This window comes from Bison bison, unplaced genomic scaffold, assembly GCF_000754665.1.
Source record: "Bison bison bison isolate TAMUID 2011002044 unplaced genomic scaffold, Bison_UMD1.0 scf7180017864461, whole genome shotgun sequence".
Lineage (NCBI taxonomy): Eukaryota > Metazoa > Chordata > Mammalia > Artiodactyla > Bovidae > Bison > Bison bison.
In genome coordinates, this window is record NW_011495023.1 from 12,597,014 (window position 1) to 12,617,985 (window position 20,972).

Sequence of the window (20,972 nt, forward strand, 5' to 3'; positions counted from 1 at the left end):
CAGTAATCGACTGGGAGCCGTTTATGGGAAACAGGGCCTTGTTGCAAATGTAGATTCAGAGCATAGTGGCTGGACCACGAGACAACTGCACTCCATCAGCTCCAAGTGCCTCTTGCCTGGAAAATCCCATGGACGGAGGAGCCTGGTAGGCTGCAGTCCATGAGGTTGCTAAGAGTTGGACATGACTTAGGACTTCACTTTCACTTTTCAGTTTCATGCATTGCAGAAGGAAATGGCAACCCACTCCAGTGTTCTTGCCTGGAGAATCCCAGGGACGGGGGAGCCTGGTGGGAGGCCATCTATGGGGTCGCACAGAGTCGGACACGACTGAAGCAACTTAGCAGCAGCAGCTCCAAGTGCTGCTGCTTCATGGCCACAAACACAGTCCCATTCCTTCCTGTACTTTGAGCATTTCAATCACCTGATTCTCTACTCCCTGAAATGGAGAGCGGCTGGTATACATCAACCCTCTGAGGATGTCTTAGTACTGATGGTGATAATCCTACCTCCTTAAGGAAACCAACTTTAGAATCCCTAGGGGAGTTGACCTAGGTTTGTGCTAGGTCACGTGCCCAGAACACCTGGATCAGCTCTCTGCCTTTTGATACCTTACCTGGTGTCTTACATTCCTGTAACACTTTTTTAAACATGAAAACAGAATCTCAATTTTTGATCACTGCCTACTGGTTACTTATTCTGTTTACTTTACATGCACAGTCTCAATCCTTTTAACAAAATAACTTTATAATGTAAGTATTATGCCCATTTGACATATGAAAAAAAAATCTGAGGCTCAGAAAGTTACAGAAACTTGCCCAAGAGTACAAATGGGTGAGTGTCTGGAATGGCCAGGTTTTTCTTTTTTTTTTTTTAAGCAACACAAATTTATTGACACCAAGGGATCAGGAGAAGCATGTTTTATCTGAAAGCTCTAAGGAAGGATTCATTCAGGGGTCTCTCCTAGCTTCTGAAAGTTCTTCACTTGTGGCAGCCTAACTCCAATCTTCACATGGTCTTCTCCTTGTATGCGTGTCTGTCTCTTCACAGTGCATTCTTTTTATAAGAACAACAGTCAAATTGGATTAGAGGTGCAATGGCTAGGTATTTTAAAATCCAGATCTGTCATATTTGAATTGTTCAATGCTTGTTTTTGGAGACTACCAATTCTTGGATAGTATTTCTATTCCCTAATTTAGTGTCCACACTTGATTACAAAGGCCAGGGTACATAATACCATTCCCCTGCCCCACCTTCCTTATGTATAAGCACATTTTAATTCATTTCCAAAGCAAAGAGAAGTATTTACATTGAGGGCCATCTAAAAGGTGTGTCATTTTGTAAGTTCCACTAAGATTCATATCTTATTTAACATTATGCTAGTAGAGGCTGGAAGTTTGGTCATGAGATATGAGAACAAAAACAGAAAGGTTGAAAGAAAGGGAAAAATACTGAGGGGAAAATATTCCTCCAAACTTTAAAAAGAGCATCTCAACATTCTCCAAAATAAATAATTTAAGGCAAAACCAAAAACAAGAGGAAATGCATCTGAAACAACTAGAAGAATGTGTCCATCAATGAAGAAATAAAGATACATATTCAACAGAATACTATTCAGCCACAAAAAGGGAAGTCTTGCCTTTTGTGACAACACAGAAGGACCTTGAGAGTATTATGCTTAGTGAAAAATTCAGAAAAAGACAAATATCATATGATCTCACTTACATGTACAGTCTAAAAACAAATCAAAATCACAAGATGAACATATAGATACTGGGAACAGATTGGTAGTTGCCAGAGATGGCAGTGAGAGGGGGTGATGGAAATGGGTGAAAGTGGTCAAAAGTACAAACGTCTAGTTATAAGTAAGTCATGGGGATTTATTATTTATAAGATAAGTGATACAGCATGGTGCTTATAGTTAATAATACCATGTTATTGTTATATATAAAGTATATTGAAAAGTTGCTAAGAGGGTAGATCTTACAAGTTCTTATCACAGCCCAAAAAAAGTTGTAACTATGTGGTGATAGATGTAATTAATGACTTATCATGGTAATCATTTTGCAATATATACAAATATTGAATGTCATACACCTGAAGTTGCTGCTAAGTCACTTCAGTCGTGTCCGACTCTGTGTGACCCCATAGACGGCAGCCCACCAGGCTCTGCTGTCCGTGAGACTTTCCAGGCAAGAACACTGGAGTGGGTTGCCATTTCCTTCTCCAATGCGTGAAAGTGAAAAGTGAAAGTGAAGTCACTCAGTCGTGTCCGATTCTTAGTGACCCCATGGACTGCAGCCTACCAGGCTCCTCTGTCCATGGGGTTTTCCAGGCAAGAGTACTGGAGTGGGGTGCCATTGCCTTCTCCAACACCTGAAGTTAATATATTATAATACAAAAAACAAATTTGCAGACCATCAACCACATACCTGTAAACTGCTACTTTTCCTGTTCCAAATGCACCCACAATTAAATCTAAAAAAAAACACAGAAGCACAAATTTTATAGAATTGATCAAAACTCATAATTAATTATAAATAGCACAGAGAGCAACCTGATATGCCGATTGCAGAATGAGAGTCATACAAACAAGAACAGCAAATCACGGCTTTCCTAAGGCATTTTGGAAAGGATATAGGAACTTCACTGTAACTCAATATGACACATAAATCCATAGATCTCCAACCCTACTGGACTCAGGAAGGCCAGCCTTCTAGAAATGCTTCAGATATTCGTCATAATGCCATATCCTCCAGACCCAAGGCACACACCTTAAATCATAAGGGAAGAAGTGCCTATGTCTCTATTTCTGATTTGTAAATAAGATCATAGTGGTGACCTGAATGGGAAGGAAGTCCAAAAGGGAAGGGATATACGTATATGTATGTCTGATTCATTTTGCTGTACAGTAGAAACTAACGTAAGAGTGTAAAGCAACTATACTCCAATGAAAAACTAATTTAAAAAGGAAAAAGGACTTCCCTGGTGGTGCAGGGGCTAAGACTCTGCACTCCTGAAGCACGTGGCCTGGGTTCAGTCTCTGGTCTGGGAACTAGATCCCACATGCTGCAACTAAATAAATAAATAGAAAAAAAGGGAGAGGGAAGCATACGCTAAGTGCCTACTATGTACCAGGCTCATCACACACACTGTTTTATCATCCCCCTATCAGCAACAATCCTATAAGGCAAGTGTTTTACCAGTGAAGTAGAGCAGTTTGGCTGCCATCTTACCTCAGCCTTTCGCTCTTACAAATACGTGGGTGGCGAGTATGGTTTTGGCAGAGTGACTGGTAGTGTATGAAATAACTGACATATTATATTATAACAGTCTCTCCTTATTAATGGTTTTGCTTCTTTGGTTTCAGTTACCTGTGGTCAACCACAGTCTGAAAATATTAAGTGGAGAATTCCAGAAATAAACAACGCATCATCAAACGTTTAAATTGCACGCTGTTCTGAGCAGCGTGATGAAATCTCACGCCATCCCGCCTGGGATGTGAATGACCTCTTGGTCCAGCATGTCCTATCTGTGGTCGCTTAGTAGCCAACTTGGCGTCTCAGTGCTTCTTCAAGTGACACTTATTTTACTTAATAATGGCACTAAACTGCGAGAGGAGTGGTGCTAGGGACTTCCTTGGTGTTCCAGTGGTTAATACTCCACGCTTCCAATGCAGGGGGTATGGGTTCGATCCCTGGTCAGGGGAACTAAGATCCTGCATGCTGCAGGGCATGATCAAAAAAAATTAAAAAGGAGTGATGCTAGCAATTAAAATGTGGTAAAGAGAAGCCCTAAGTGATTCCTTTAAGTGAAAAGGTGAACATTCTCCACTTAGTAAGAAACAAAATCCTACGCTAAAGCTGCTAAGATCTATAGTAAGAAAAAATCTTATATATGTGAAACTGTGAAGAAGAAAAAAAACTCATGCTAGTTTTGTGGTCCCACCACAAGCTGCAAAAGTTAAAACCACAGTAGGTGAGAAGTAATTAGCTAAGACTGAAAAGACACTGAATTTGTACAATAAGATGTTTTGAGTGAGAGACCAGATTCACATAACTTTTATTATAGTATATAGTTATAATTGTTCTACTGTATTCTTAGTTATTGTTGTTAATCTCTGTTCATAATTAATAAATTCATCTTTATGTACAGGGAAAAAACATAGTATCTAGAGGGTTCAGTATTCTCCGAGGTTTCAGGCATCCACTGAGAGTCCTGGAACATATGCCGCCATGGATAAGCAGGGAAACTATAATAATATTAAATAACAACAACAATGCTAATAATCAATAACACATATCGAACACTTATTCTAGGCCAGGAATCCTTTTAATGAATTTACTTTACGTGATTCCTAGCAAGTTAAGAAGTCTTTATTATTAGCACAATTTTGCAGAAGAGGAATTTGCTTTTGTTTTCATTTATTTTGTTGCAGTAGAGTTGCTTTACCATGTCATGTCCGTTTCTGCTGTACAACAAAGTAAATCAGCAATATGTATACATGTATCCCCTCTTTTTGGATTCCCTTCCCATTTAAATCAGCACAGAGTATTGAGTAGAATGCCACGTGCTATACAGTAGGTTCTTGCCGCTGCTAAGTCGCTTCAGTCATGTCCAACTCTGTGCGACCCCATAGACGGCAGCCCACCAGGCTCCCCCATCTCTGGGATTCTCCAGGCAAGAACACTGGAGTGGGTTGCCATTTCCTTCTCCAATGCATGAAAGGGAAAAGTGAAAGTGAAGTCACTCAGTCGTGTCTGACTCTTTGAGACCCTATGGTCTGCAGCCTACCAGGCTCCTCCATCCATGGGATTTTCCAGGCAAGAGTACTGGAGTAGGGTGCCATTGCCTTCTCCAACAGTAGGTTCTTACTAGTGTTCTATTTTACACATAGAGTATATACATATCAATCCCAATCTTCCAATCCACTCCTCCCCGCTACATTCCCCCCTTGGTATCCATACGTTTGTTCTCTACATCTACTAGTGTTCTATTTTATACATAGAGTATATACATATCAATCCCAATCTTCCAATCCACTCTTCCCCCCTACCTTCCCCCCTTGGTATCCATACATTTGTTCTCTACATCTATGTTTTGGCAGAAGAGGAATTTGAGGCTTAGGGAGGAGGCTCACATATAAATTCACTGATGAGTCGTAAAGAGTCAGACATGACTGAGATAATTTCACTTTTACACACATACAGAAGAGGTGAAGCTGGGTTACAGCAGGACTGGGCAACAGAGACGTCTTAAACTCTTTGAGGAGTAATGTTCACAACAATCTCAGTGATTGGCTAATACATAGTCAGAACTCTCCATTTTTCTTAATCTCATGTATGATGCTTATTTTTTCTCAGGAGGTGCAACCAAGCACAAATGAAAATGATCATGGCTATATCTGCAAAGTAAAATTTAGATGCAGAGATGGGAAAATTTGACTTGGCAGAATTAACAGCCACAGAAGAAAACTTACAATAGCTGGATCCATAATTGGTTAATTCCAGTAGAACTGAGGTGAAAATGAAAAGAAAAAAAGACGGGGAAACTTTTTTGGCCATGCCATATGGAAAACCAATCAAGGAATTAAATTGGTTTAATGGAGTTTGTACAGGAAAATGATTTGTAGCCACATGCCCTTGGCACTCACCTTTCCAGACAAAGGAACTGGTCAGACTGCAAGCAACTATGACTCTTCTCTAGGGGCTTCTCTTGGCTGGGCCAGGGCATTACCCTCAGCCCGTGATGGATGGGGACTGGATGGATAGCTAGGTCCATGAGCTAGCAAGGCTTCTTTCTTAGGGCGACTCTAAGGCATGTGCTTCCTGTCTCCAGAATTCCCCAGTGAGATAAAGCCCTAGTTGCTCACCCAGTCAGCCTCGTGATAATAATCTTTCCTTTTCACATCTTTCTTCCCTACTTCCTTAGCAATGATTTCTGGGGGTTATTCCTCAAATAAACTACTTCTTTTCTAATATTTAGTGTCTTCTCTTAAAGAACCCAACCAAAGACAATAATTCTTGTGAAACATGTTTTTTTTTTTTTTTTAATAGACTCATATCTTCAGGATTAGAATCAGTCAAAATATCTCTGGTTACATGGAAGAAATGTAAGTGTCCATCAACAGATGAATGGGTAAAGAAGATGGATACACACAACACACACACACACAGGACTATTAGTCGGTCATTAAAAAAATGAAATATTGCCATTTGCAGCAACATGGATGGACCTAGAGATGATTATACAGAGTGAAGTCAGAGAAAGAGAAATATTATGTGATCTTACTGATATCTAAAAAATTATACAAATGAATTTATATACAAAACAAGTAGGCTTACAGACATAGAAAAGAAACATCAAAGGGGAAAGGAAAGGGGGAGGAATAAGTAGTGTGGGATTAACAGATACACATCATTATACATAAAATAGATAAACAAGAATATACTGTATAGCACAGGGAACCATATAAACATTTTTGAATGAACTATAAAGGAAAATAATCAGAACATATATATATATATATATATCCACATAACTGAGTCACTTGGCTGTATAGCTGAAACTAACACAATATTGTGAATCAACTATACTTCAGTTTAAAAAGTTGAAAGTTTCTTGTTATATAGACACAGCATCAGATTCAGATGACAGACTCAGGACTGGACTCCAAAGATCCATGTTTTAAAAGATGTGCATGCTAATGTTTAATTGGAGAAGGAAATAGCAACCCACTCCAGTATTCTAGCCTGGAGAATGCTATGGACAGAGAAACTGGCGGGCTGTTGTCCGTGGGATTTCAAATGGTTGGACAAGATTGAGTGACTAAATAACAACCATGTTCAACAAGTCAAATGAAAGTCATCTAGTAGGGGTCCCCAACCTCCAGGACCTAATGCCTGATGATCTGAGGTGGAGCTGATATAATAATAATAGAAATAAAGTATACAGTAAATATAAGGCCCCGAAACCATCCCCAAGTCATCCCTGACCCCACTCCTGGTATGTGGAAAAAGTTTCTTCCACGAAACCAGTCCCTGGTGCCAGAAAGGTTGGGGACTACTGCAGGGAGCTCCGTCTGTGAGATTAAGGAAGACAGTAAGTCAAGGGCTACCACCTGAGTACCTATGACTCATGGAATAAAACTCTTTTCCAAGGGTTCAAATCTATGAAGTCAGAAAGCAAAGTTTCTAAGTCTACCAGTTTTGAAAACATATCAGAATTTCACCGTTTTCAATGATTTTCACATTTTTTTCTGTTGACATTCGTTTCTCCCTGCACAACAGTGCATTTTCGCTATGTCAGAGGAAAAAGAGCTACTGATTTGAAGAAACACAGACTCTGTTCTTCCTGTGTAATCTGAACTCCAGTATTTAGACAAGTGTAGTACAGGTGGCACTTGGTCTGATCTGCGTCTATTGACACAACACCAGACAGGAAAGTTCCATTACGAAAACTGATTCCAAGGGATCATGCGCTTTGTTTTTGTTTCCAAATACGGTGAAATGTTTATATCTTGAGATTGGACACTTTATAAATAACAGACAAATTGTAAGCATTTACTCTTTGGAAATGACCAAGAAAATAGACTATAAGCTCTTCCAGGGCAGGGATCTTTCTTTGGGTTTGCATATCACAAAGATTTTATGGAATGGTAGGGGCTGAAATGAAGAAAGAAAGAATCTTTGCATCCACAGCACCAGGCATCGTATCAGAAACAGGGCAGGGACTTTATCCTCCTATGAAATGGGAGGAAAAGTAATCATGAGATAATATACTAAAAAAGAGAGAGATGAAGGAAATGGAACAATTATTAAGACAGGCTAATGTCAACTATAATTCTGCTGAATTTTTGCATGTGCCCTTGAAAGTGTTGGGAGACACTCACACACACACACACGCACACACACTTCAGAGCTTGCATCATGATCAGATTGTCACTATAGAGGAGAAGCTGAGAGTCACACTCCTGACCATCAGGGGCAGGAGCGCTTTTTCTTTGGGAACTTTGATTCCTAGGCCTCAGGGTGGGGATTTTCCTACTCGGGAAAACTCAAGTGACTGGCAAAACAGGCCATGATTTTTTTTTTTTTTTCATGAGAACGTGGCCACAGTTATTCAGAGACTGAGAAAACAGTTATCTACCACTAACGTATGCTTGTCTTCTGAGACACCACCTTGGTATTGTGCCTGCTGGAAAAGGCCAGAAGCATCTGTGCTCAGGGTCTTTATCAGATTTCTCTAGGGGAGAAGAACAGATCTGCTCATTTGTGTTTCTAACTAATCTGTCTTTCCAAAATATGTGACTTGTTTCGATAAGTATTATGTGATTTCCAAATATACATATGCTATTATAGATATGTTCCAAATATATACACACCTATATTTATGTTTGTGTATATGGATGTATCTATATATGTATATACACACTTGTTTATATATGTGTGCATATATATATATATATAGACACCCAGTTTAAACAATTTTTTTGCATAATTCTGTCATGCTTAGGAATTCCTTCCTTCCCTTCAGGACTTTTACTGTTTTTTTTTTAATTTTTATTTATTGGTGTACAGTTGATTTAGTGCTGTGTTAGTTTCAGAGGTACAGCAGTGATTCAATTATACATACACCTATTCATTCTTTTTTTAGATTTTTTTCTCATCTAAGTTATCACAAAATATTGAGTAGAGTTCCCTGTGCTATACAGTAGGCCCTTGATGGTTACCCTTGATGGTCAGGAGTGTGACTCTCAGCTTCTCCTCTATAGTGACATCCATATATAGTGGTGTGTATGTTAATCCCAAGGAATTTCAGTGATAATCTGATGACAAATTTTGGTGCTAGTATTTCCATAATTCAGTAAGTGATTATGCAATTAATAACTGGGTCATAACTCAGTGGACTTTTTCCCCTAACTTTGAGACAACAGATCTTATACCTTTATCTAGTGTTTATCTATTTTCCTTTCTTATTGAAACTTCTTAAAAGCATATTCTGAAAACAAACAAAAAACTTTGCCTTTCTTTATGCAAAGACATTTAGCCTTTTATTCCCCCTTGAAGAAACACTTGGCAACTAAAATTGGTTCTTTCCCCTTAATCAAAAACGGTTCTAAAATTGCTAGAGTCCTTTTTTATCACCTCACACTGCCGGAGAAACATAGTTTATTTTCCTTTTGGTTTTTGATGGAACCAAGTACTTTTAAGGATAAAAAAAGGAGACATTAGCATGAATGCAGGATCAGTTGGCAAGAAAAAATAACCCTAAAAAATGTGAGGTCATAGGAGACCTATTACACCTCTATTTTGTATTTTATTTCTCCAAAATTGTTGTTTTTAAACAAGAAAGCAGTAAAGAGCCAAGTCTTTAAAGTGGTGCTGGGACTATAGGGTCTGATTTCATTAATCTCCGAAGGAAATTTTAGAATTAGAAGAAGTTCAATAGGAAAACATCAGTGTTGTTTTGAGTGTGGATTTGAAGTCTGGGCCCAGGTGGGCAGCGAGCAGAAAGAGAGAATGGAAACTTCTGAGATGGGGGACAGAGGGAAGGGGAAGATAACAGGAAGAGTGCGGACAGGATTAGATGAGGAAATCTCCCAAAGGCGTTTCATGGAGGGACGACTCCCCGGTCCCCAGAGCACCATCAGTTGTGAGCCACCTTCTCTGCTACTTTCTTTCTTCCCACTTCTAACTCTCCCATCTTCCTAAGAAATATACACATTCTGAAATCTCTTGCTCAAAATGCCACCAAATACCTCCTTTAAAATCTTGGAGTTAAAAGACATTTATTATTTCAGAATAATTCTGGACAGTGAGAACTGCCATAAAGAGCTTCCAAATGAATGAGAAACGTGGGAACGAAAACCTAGGAGTTGTATGAAAAGTTCCCTTCCAGAGGGAAGGCCCGATGCCGAAACACAACCCCCCAAATGTAGAAATCACCAAGGAATTTTAAAATTGAAACTTTAAAAAATTCAAGTTCTAAAGGTAAGTGAAAGAAATAGTGGTAGATGTTCACAATGCAGCCCCTTGATCAGATGGGAATATTTGTCAATGCTCTCAAGAATGTCAGGCACCTATGAAAATATAAATGTTAATTATTATTAATAACCCTATTTTATGACAGACTCATACACATTAATAATAAAACGATGAGTGTATGTGTTAGTAGCTCAGTCGTGTCCTACTCTTTGCAACCCCACAGACTACAGCCTACAAGGCGCCTCTGTCCATGGAATTCTCCAAGCAAGAATACTGAAGTGGATTGCCATTCCCTTCTCTAGGGGATCTTCCCAACCCAGGGATTGAACCTGGGTCTCCTGCATGGCAGGCAGATTCTTTACCATCTGAGCCACCAGGGAAGCCAATAAAACTATAAATAGTCCAATCAGTCAGTTCAGTTCAGTCGTTCAGTCGTGTCCGACTCTTTGCGACCCCATGAATTGCAGCACGCCAGGCCTCCCTGTCCATCACCAACTCCCGGAGTTCACTGAGACTCACGTCCATTGAGTCAGTGATGCCATCCAGCCATCTCATTCTCTGTTGTCCCCTTCTCCTCCTGCCCCCAATCCCTCCCAGCATCAGGATCTTTTCCAATGAGTCAACTCTTCGCATGAGGTGCCCAAAGTATTGGAGTTTTAGCCTCAGCATCAGTCCTTCCAATGAACACCCAGGACTGGTCTCCTTTAGGATGGACTGGTTGGATCTCCTTGCAGTCCAAGGGACTCACAAGAGTCTTCTCCAGCACCACAGTTCAAAAGCATTAATTCTTCGGCACTCAGCTTTCTTCACAGTCCAACTCTCACATCCGTACATGACCACTGGAAAAACCATAGCCTTGACTAGACGGACCTTTGTTGGCAAAGTAATGTCTCTGCTTTTTAATATGCTATCTAGGTTGGTCCTAACTTTCCTTCCAAGGAGTAAGCATCTTTTAATTTCAATAAAAGGTAATAAATAGGCAATTCACATAAAAATAAATAGCTGTGACCAATAAATACAGGAAGAGATGTTCAACCTCATTCATTATCAAAGAATTACAAATGGAAGAAACAATGAGGTATCATTTTTGACTTCTGAAATTTGAAAAGTTTAGTATTAGGCACAATAGAAGAGGATCAGAAACGCATGTATCCTCTGTTGGAGGGAATAGAAATTGGCACAATTTTCTTAGAATGTGCTATGTCAGTTGTGGCTCAGATGGCAAAGAATCATGCAAGAGACCCAGGTTCAATCCCTGGGTCAGGAAGATCCCCTGGAGAAGGCAATGGCTACCCACTCTAGTATTCTTGCCTGGATAATCCCATGGACATTGGAGCCTGGTAGGCTACAGTCCATGGGGTCACAAAGAATCAGACACAACTAAGCGATTAATACTATCTATCTATAACAATGCAAATGTTTGACCCAGAAGCAGAGACATATCAAATAAAAGCTAACTTTCTAAACATTTTAATTATATGCATTTCTTTCTTACGACAATCCTGTGAGGTAGATACCATAATTATCCTCATTTTAAAATAGGGAAAATAAGGTTCAGAAAAGCTAAATAAAGTAAGTGGCCAGGCCAAGTTTTAAAGAGGCAGTCTGGCTGTTACCTATTTTCATCCCTGTGCTTCCCAGGAACATAGCTACAGGCTACTTTTCTCTCTTAAAACAATCTTAAAATTCAGATGTTTTTACATAAAGTAAATGTCAGCCTTGAAAAGTATTCTAATATGTGGAATCTTAAAAAAACGGGGGGGGGGGGACAAATGAAACATCTACAAAACAGAAATAAGAGTTAAGATGTAGAAAGCAAACTTGTTTTTTGTTACCAGGGTAAGCGAGGAGGGGGCATAAATTGGGAGATTGGGATTGACATATTCACACAACTTTATATAGATAATTACTAAGAAACTACTATATAGCACAGGGAACTCTACTCAATACTCTGCAATGGCCTGTGTGTGTTTCCGATTCTTTGCGACCCATGAACTGTGACCCACTAGGCTCCTCTGTCCATGGAATTCTCCAGGCAAGAATACTGGAGTGGGTAGCCATTCCCTTCTTCAGGGAATCTTTCTGACCCAGGGATCGAACCCGGGTCTCCCCTATGAGAGGGAGGCATGAGAAAAGATTCTCAAAAAAGGGCAGATATATATATCTATATATGTATAACTGAATCATTTTGCTGGACACCTGAAACTAATACATTGTAAATCAACTATATTCCATAAAATTAAAAAAAAATAAATATACTACTCTTAGAGCTTTGATAAATTCATCTGGTCATGAACTACCAACACAACCAAGATTCAGAACAGCTCCATCATCCCCAAATGTTCTCCCGCACGTTGCTGCCAAGCCTGCCCCGACTCCCTTCTTAGCCTCTTGATCCTCTATTCTGTTTTCCAGAATGTTGCATAGATGGAGGTATACAGCAAGTAGCCTTTTTTCACCTTCTCTGGCCTTTTATTTTAATTTTTTAAAATTTATTTTATGGAAGTATAACTTACAGTGTTGTATTAATTTCTACTGTACAGCACAGTGATTCTTATGTGTATGTATATATATACACACACACTCTTCTTCATATTCTTTTTCACTATGGTTTATTACCGGTTATTGAACATAATTCCTGTGCTATACAGTAGGACCTTGTTATTTATTCATTATCTATAAATAGTTTACATCTGTTAATCCAAAACTCCCAATTCATCCCTCCCCGACCTTCCCCCTGACCTTGACAACCAGAAGTCTGTCTGTGTGTCTGTGAGTCTGTATCTGTTTTACAGACAAGTCCATTTGTGTCACATTTGAGATTCTACATATAAGTGATGTCATATGGGATTTGTCTTTCTGACTTCACTAAGGATCATAATCTCTAGGTCCATCCATGTTGCTGCAAATAGCATTATTTCATTCTTTTTATGGCTGAATAATATTCCAGTGTGTATGCGTATACACACACACACACACACACACACACACACACACAAGTACCACATTTTCATTACCCATTCATATGTCGGTGGACATTTAGGTTGCTTTCATGTCTTGGCTACTATAAAAAGTGCTGCAATGAACACAGGGGAGAATGTATCTTTTTGAATTATAGTTTTGTCTGGGTATATATATGCCCAGGAGTGGGACTGCGGGATCATATGGTAACTCTGTTTTTAGCTTTTTGAGTTTTCCATAGTGGCTGTACCAGTAGTTAGCCTTTTGGAATTGGCTTCTTTCACTGAGCTTAGTTCATTTGAGATTCATCCACGATCTTGCATGTGTCAGTAATTCACTCATTTTTATTGCTGAGCTGTATTTCACTCACTCATGGTTTGTTTATCCATCCCTGGCTGAGGAAAACTTGCATTGTTTCCAATTTTTGGAAAGTCACTATAAACGTTTGTGTACAAGTTTTTGTACCTATAGGCTGATTTTGATTTGTAAATTGTCTCTTGTTAAATCCCTATAATGTCTTTAAAGTCCTCTTTTAAATGCAGTATTGTTCAAGTGAAAAATTTCTGAATAGAGGGTAAAAATTTAGGAATTGTAAATTCCAGTTCACTTTGCCACTGGCTTCCTATTGACTTTGGACAAGTTGCTCTTGATTGCTAAAAGTCTGGAGAAGTCTTCAAGGTTCTCCAGACAAGACAGCCAAGAGCTCAGTACAATTTGTTGGGGGTCACATGACCACTTTCTCGGCTCTGATATACAATCCACGACTGTCTTTTGTCTCTTGAGTCAGCTAGGCTTCTGCATGGTTTGTGTCTCATCTCGCTTCCTTTATGGAACAGGGTTTGGCTTTCTCCCTGGTTCAACCAGACTTGGACATCTCACTGGCCCACCTCTAAGACTCAGTTCCCTGAGCTCCTCATCCATAGACTTCTGGCTCCTGTCTTGGCATTGCCGATGCTCACAGCCCACAGCATCTCCTCCAGACACTCCTCATCACCACCTTGGCTCCATCTCTGTTAAGCCCCTTCCCGCAGCATTTTAAAGATGAATGAGGGTTGTCAAGTATAGATGTCTACCTGGACCCACCTGAGATCTGCTCACTTTCATACCAGGATGATTTTAAGAGAAATGATGGGATTAAAGATAATGTGTAAAATGATGGGTGGAAACATGGCCGTGTTGACTCTTAAGCGGGTTAAAAATTGGCTTATGAGTTTGGCACTGGAAAAACAGCCCATGTCTGTGGGAAGCAGGCATTTAGATAAGTCTCCTTGAGTTTGGCAAATGTGTTCATCTAAAAATAGACAGATTTTTTTTCTTGCTTTTTTATTGCAACATGCAAAGTATTACTGAGAGGAGGGTTACAAGTAGAGGAAGAAATGTTTGAAAAAAAAAAAAAAAGCATAATTTTATCCCAGTAAGTAATAATCCTAACAATCTGTCTGAAATGCTTCCAAATGAACTCTGAAGGAAAACATTTATGAGCTGGACTGTGGTATTAGGTTGCAACATTCTAATTTACTGAGGGTTTATTTTCTTTTTAAAAAAATCCCACAAAAATAAAAGTGCACTATGAAACGAGGAGTCTGCCGTACGAAAATCGCTTTCTGCATGTTATTAGCATCCTGTGGCTGTAGGCACTGCCCTTTCCCCACCGCTGATGGATGCTTTGCTAGTTGTGGCCCATGTCACTGGATCAAAGGCATTTCACTTTATCCTTGTTGTGGTCACACTTATAATATGTGTACTGTCCAGTCAGTCGCTAAAACCGTTTTGGAGAAAAGATTATTTCTTTAGGACCATTCTCATTTATAAGTGGCTGCCTATTGGGAATGATTTCACAGTCTCCAAAAGAGTCTGGTATTGATGTTGAAAACTCAGCCTCTGAACACCAGTGCTGATTTGAATCTTGGAGACAGAGTTTTGGGTGAAGTAGAAAAGAATACTTTTATTGTTCTGCCAGGCAAAGGGGAACACAGGGACTCATGCCATTCAAAACTGTGTCCCAACCGGGGCGGGGGAGGAGGGGCAGGGGGGTGGGATGGTTCAAGGGTGGGGTTGCTGATAAGGATGCAGGTGTGTGCAGGACCTGCATTCCTTTAATCTGGCCTCAGGTGGTCTCTCGAGGAGCTTCTCTGGTTCTAGAGATTATCAAACTGTGACCTTCTCTAAAGTTAAGAATGCTTCATGAATTAACACTTTCTAAATATTGGGGGTTTTAGTTCTGTTGAAGACCTCAAAGATATTGCTGTGTATATCCCTTGAGGTGGAATGAGGACCCTGCCCCAAGGCTGTATGTTGTTTCTTGGCTACTCCTCCTTTGTCTCTGGATCCCCACCCTTCCCTGATCAACAACTATTTGAACCTGCCCTTTGGAACTCAGGATAGGTCATGGAGGGTGAAGGCTATTCCCTACAAACGAGAAACAGGGGGACAAAGAAACACTTTCATGTCCAGGAGCCCCAGGAGGTCCTGCTGGTTTCACTGTCCCATTAAAACACTATTCTCACATCCATCCTGACAGAGAAAATCCTATGATTAAAAACTGTGTGGGACTTTAAAAGTCTGCTAAGTGTTATGAACGGAATTGCATCTCCCCACCCCCCAAAGTTGGACGTTGAAGTCTTAATCTCTGGTACCTTAGAATGTGACTATGTAGAGAAACTGTCTTTAAAGAGGTAAGTTAAAGTGGACTTAAAGTCTAAGTCCATTAGAGTGGACCCTCATTTCATCTGGCTGCTGTCCTGTAAGAAGAGGAAATTTGGACACACACACAGAGAAATGACAACATGCAGACACAAAAACAAAATGCTGTCTACAGACCAAAGAAAGAGGCCTCAGGAGAAACCAATCCTGCCCACATCTCAAACTTGTACTGGTAGTCTCCAGAAATGCAAGGAAATACATTTTTGTTGTTTGAGCCATCCGGCGTATGGTACTTTGTTATGGCAGCCCAAGAAAACTGATACACTAAGACACAAATGTATAGAGTTGCCAGAGAGGGAGGAGAGGAAGAAAAGATATGTGTAGCAGTTCCCTCTACTGAACACCCTCATTCAGCAACTTGTGATTCAACTCCCAGCATGAGCCAAGTCCTGTCCCAGCTGCCAAGGATTCAGCAGTGAGCAAACTGACACATTTTCTGCCCTTCGAGCACTGATAGTCTATCAGTCAGCTCTCCACGGGGGCTTGTTAAAGATGCGAGCCAGCACTCACTAGATCCAAGTCCCCTGGGTGTAACCTACTCCCCCCACCCCCACCCCCACCATTTATATTTGGATGGGAACAAGGATGTTAGATCCTTCTCCACTGCCCATCTGAGAAGAGGAAACATTGTCAGCTTCTGCAGCTGACGTAGAGGAGCTGTTAAGGATAGAAAGAAAAGAAAGCTGGAGATGAGAGGGGCTGAGCACCCCTCAAATGAGCTTCACCTAATCACAATTTAGCCAGAATGCTGGCCAGACCCCACGCATTCTGTTGTACACTCAAGCTCTCATGAAACTCTATTAGGGTTGGTAGTTTTTAGGAAAGTGGCTATTACTAATGTCATCCCAGAAAAATGTGAGCAAAAAATAAAAGATGATTACAGAAAGAAGAGTGTCACATGAACAGGGCTTGCAGATTGGAAATACTAAAGAGGATTTTGCTGCTGTCTTAGTTATCTTGGCAATCACTCGCTCTCCTCTTATAGGAAGGAAGCTCTAGGGATTCTATGTGAGTCATTGCCTTAAAGCATAGGGCTAGGTCCGCTGCAAAGCATTAGAGCATCTGAATCTCAGCATTAGAGCTGCTTTCGGGTCCCTCTCACCTCTCTTTAGGGGTGAGGTTAAGAAATAACATATACTGACTGTTTAGAGTTCTTTATGGTTTGCAAGTTGTCTTCACAACAATCTTGAACCATAGGGCATTGCTCTGATGACCCTCCTTTTAAGGCTAGAGAAGCTAAGTTCAGAGATATAAGTGTTACATGCAGGGTTACAGAGCTGAAAATGATGGGTGAAGAAATGAGAATATGGGCCCCCTGACTCCAATATGCTATTGGTGCTATTTCTATCAAGCTGGATACTGGTTCTCTTGGTCTAGAAATGTGGCATTGAAATGCCCAGGGCTTATAGAATTAAGGTCAAGGGTTCTGCTTGCCAAGAATAAGTGCACCATCTTGAGTGGCACCTCCCATAATCCTAGGAGAAGAAGCCCAAGTTTATTTAAAGGATCATCACCATCTTGACTTCCATGTCTATTTTTTTAAAATTTTATTGAAGTATAGCTGATTAACAATGTTGCGTTAATTTCTGTTGTTTGGTTGCCAGGTCACGTCAGACTCCTTTGCAACCCCATGGATTGTAGCCCGCCAGGCTCCTCTGTTCATGGGATTTCCCAGGCAAGAATACTGGAGTAGGTTGCCATTTCCTTCTCCAGGGGATCTTCCCAACTAAGGGACTGAACCCATGTCTCCTGCATTGGCAGGTGGACTCTTTATCACTGAGCCACCTTTCATATTCTTTCTATTATGGTTTACTCATAGGATACTGAATGTAGTTCCCTCTGTTGTACACTAAGCCGCTTGTTGTTTATCCATCCTATATATAATAGTTCACATCTGCTAATCCCAAACTCCCAGTCCATCCTTCCCCATCCCTCCCCCTTGGCAGCCGCAACTCCGTTCTCTACCTCTGTGAGTCTGTTTCTGTTTCATAGACAGCTTCATTTGTGTCATATTTTAGATTCCACGTATAAGTGATATCATATGGTAATTGTCTTTCTGTCCACGTCTATTATTTTACACAAGAATAAGATAGCTCACTGGACTTAGAGTTGTAAGATAGTTGCCAGGTAAAGAGATGAGGGAAGAGTTTATATGCGAACGTATCTGGCTATGAGGAAACGGGTTTATTCATTCATTTATTCACTTATTCATTGTTTCATTCAACAAACATTTACTAGCTGCCTCCAGTGCCAGCCACTGCTTGAAGTACTAGGCTTCCATAATGACAAAAATTAAATCCAGGGCTTGCCCTCAACTAATAAAGTGTCCAGTCTCAAGGGGTGAAAGAGGCATTTATCAAAAGACCACAAAAAATGTGTCATTTCAATCTGAGAGAAGTGTTTTTAGAGGAAGGACAAGAGTCAGGAGAGGGTTTCCAAGGAAGTGATATTTGAACTGGGTTCCTAAGTGGGAAGTGAACTCCCGGGAAGATGTCCAGGGTGTGCAAAGATAGATGGGGTGCTTCAGTGGATGACACTAAACTACGGTTTTTAAATCGTATATTCATAAATTTAAAAATGACTTATATGAAGAACAGACACTACTGCTGCTGCTAAGTCGCTTCAGTCATGTCCGACTCTGTGCGACCCCATAGACGGCAGCCCACCAGCCTCCTCTGTCCCTGGGATTCTCCAGGCAAGAACACTGGAGTGGGTTGCCATTTCCTTCTCCAGTGCATGAAAGTGAAAAGTGAAAGTGAAGTCACTCAGTCGTGCCCAACTCTCAGCGACCCCATGGACTGCAGCCTACCAGGCTCCTCCATCCATGGGATTTTCTAGGCAAGAGTACTGGAGTGGGGTGCCATTGCCTTCTCCAGAACAGACACTGGGAGGTCAGAAATAAGGAGAGATTCTAACTACAGGAGAACTTACTCCCACTCACCCCACCCCTCTAAAAAAAAACGAGCCATGGCTGGCCACAGAGTTTTTATTAACACAACAAAGATCAAGGATACATGATATCCTGCCTTATTAATGGTGCCTTGGGTTTCAGAAAGAAGCCAGCTCCTACAATTGAATGCTTGGAAAGTAGTCAGTTGGGATTTAAACTGTCCGACTTCTGGTTTCTGGTCTAGCATGTAAAAAGCTTGGAAGTCACCGCTCCATCTGAGCAAGTAAAATGCTGAACGAACTGAAAAATCAATGGCTCTTCTTAGATCCATAAGAGCAGTGAGGTCACAGGGCACAGTGCTGCCTCCTCGTTGGAGAGACTCCCAGGCAAATGCAGAGAAACACAACTTCTCAGAGCAGCAGCCTCCATGGGAACCAGAGCAGGGGGCAGGGAAACCCAGACTGTATTGGTGAAGTGCAGGCAGCTCAGTGTGGACAACACTGAGAATTAAATCCTCCAGAGGTCTAGTCACTAGTGGATTTCCACAGGGCCAGGTTTGTGAGTTTTTTTCTCCTGTATCTCCCCAGTGAACATCAGAAAACAGAGGGGAAGAGGGAAGAAACCAATCAGAAATATACCGGAGCACTCTATTCTCCCTAAAAAGGTCTGCCAGGAGAAGCTAGTCAACCAGAGATAACTGGGGTATTATCAGAGTCTAACCTGGAGGAAGGAAAATACCCAACTTTAGCCCACCCTAGCCATCCTGTCTCAACTCAGAAGCAGGTGTGAAGCTCATAGTCCAGAAGAATAGGCTCACTAAAAGACTGAGAGCTCAGACAGCTCGTGGGAATCTGATGTATAGTGCAGGGAGCTCAGCTCAGCACTCTGTGCTGACCTAGAGGGGCCAGATAAGGGGTCAGTGGGAGGGAGGTCCAAGAGGGCTGTTCAGTTCAGTCGCTCAGTCGTGTCCGACTCTTTGAGACCCCATGAACCACAGCACACCAAGCCTCCCTGTCCATCACCAACTCTCGGAGTTCACTCAAACTCACGTCCATCGAGTAGATGATGCCATCCAACCATCTCATCCTCTGTCATCCCCTTCTCCTCCCACCCTCAATCTTTCCCAGCATCAGGGTCTTTTCAAATGAGTCAGCTCTTCACATCAGGTGGCCAAAGTATTGGAGTTCCAGCTTCAACATCAGTTCTTCCAATGAATACCCAGGACTGATCTCCTTTAGGATGGACTGGTTGGATCTCCTTGCAGTCCAAGGGACTCTCAAGAGTCTTCTCCAACACCACAGTTCAAAAGCATCAATTCTTCTGTGCTCAGCTTTCCTTATAGTCCAACTCTCATATCCATACGTGACTATTGGAAAAACCATAGTCTTGACTAGACGGATCTTTGTTGACAAAGTAATGTCTCTGCTTTTTAATATGCTGTCTAGGTTGGTCATAATTTTCCTTCTAAGGAGTAAGCATCTTTTAATTTCATGGCTGCAGTCACCATCTGCAGTGATTTTGGAGCCCAAAAAAATAAAGTCAGCCACTGTTTCCACTGTTTCCCCATCTATTTCCCATGAAGTTATGGGACCGGATATAATGATCTTTGTTTTCTGAATGTTGCGCTTTAAGCCAACTTTTCACTCTCCTCTTTCACTTTCTTCAAGAGGCTCTTTAGTTCTTCACTTTCTGCCATAAGGGTGGTGTCATCTGCATATCCGAGGTTATTGATATTTCTCCCAGCAAACTTGATTCCAGCTTGTGCTTCATCCAGCCCAGCGTTTCTCATGATGTACTCTGCATATAAGTTAAATAAGCAGGGTGACAATATACAGCCTTGACGTACTCCTTTTCCTATTTGGAACCAGTCTGTTGTTCCATGTCCAGTTCTAACTGTTGCTTCCTGACCTGCATACAGGTTTCTCAAGAGGCTGGTCAGGTGGTCCGGTATGCCCATCTTTTTCAGAATTTTCCACAGTTTATTGTGATCCACACAGTCAAAGGCTTTGGTATAGTCATTAAAGCAGAAATAGATGTTTTTCTGGAACTCTCTTGCTTTTTTGGTGATTCAGCAGATGTTGGGAAGAGGGATGAGATTATGTATATATACATACAGCTGATTCACTTCATTGTGCAGCAGGATCTAGCACAGCATTTTAAAACAATTATACCCCAATAAAAAATAATAATAAAGTATTATAACATCTACAAATTATTTTGAAAAACTTTAGTAAAAAATGATACAGGAAAAAAGACCGAGATCTAATCACACACCATAAAACATCCACCCGCCCCAACTCCCAGCAAAACCCACCGCCATATTAGTATAGGTCTATTTATAGCAGTTCCTTTTACCCAGTACATCATGCCTGGCTATCAAAGGAGTTACAGAACATACTAAGAAGCAATATTTAAAAAGCTGTGGCTTTTGTGTC

The 20,972-nt window shown here is 40.9% G+C and overlaps 1 protein-coding gene across 1 annotated transcript in view; it reads right to left on the reverse strand.

Annotated features, from left to right (window-relative positions):
* The window catches only part of ITGA8 (integrin, alpha 8), a 188,659-nt gene that overhangs the window by 97,492 nt on the left and 70,195 nt on the right, over positions 1-20,972 (reverse strand). Inside the window, exon 14 of the mRNA XM_010859968.1 lies at positions 2,430-2,475. Within this exon, the coding sequence (XP_010858270.1) occupies positions 2,430-2,475 (46 nt within the window). The remainder of the gene's footprint in view (positions 1-2,429; positions 2,476-20,972) is intronic.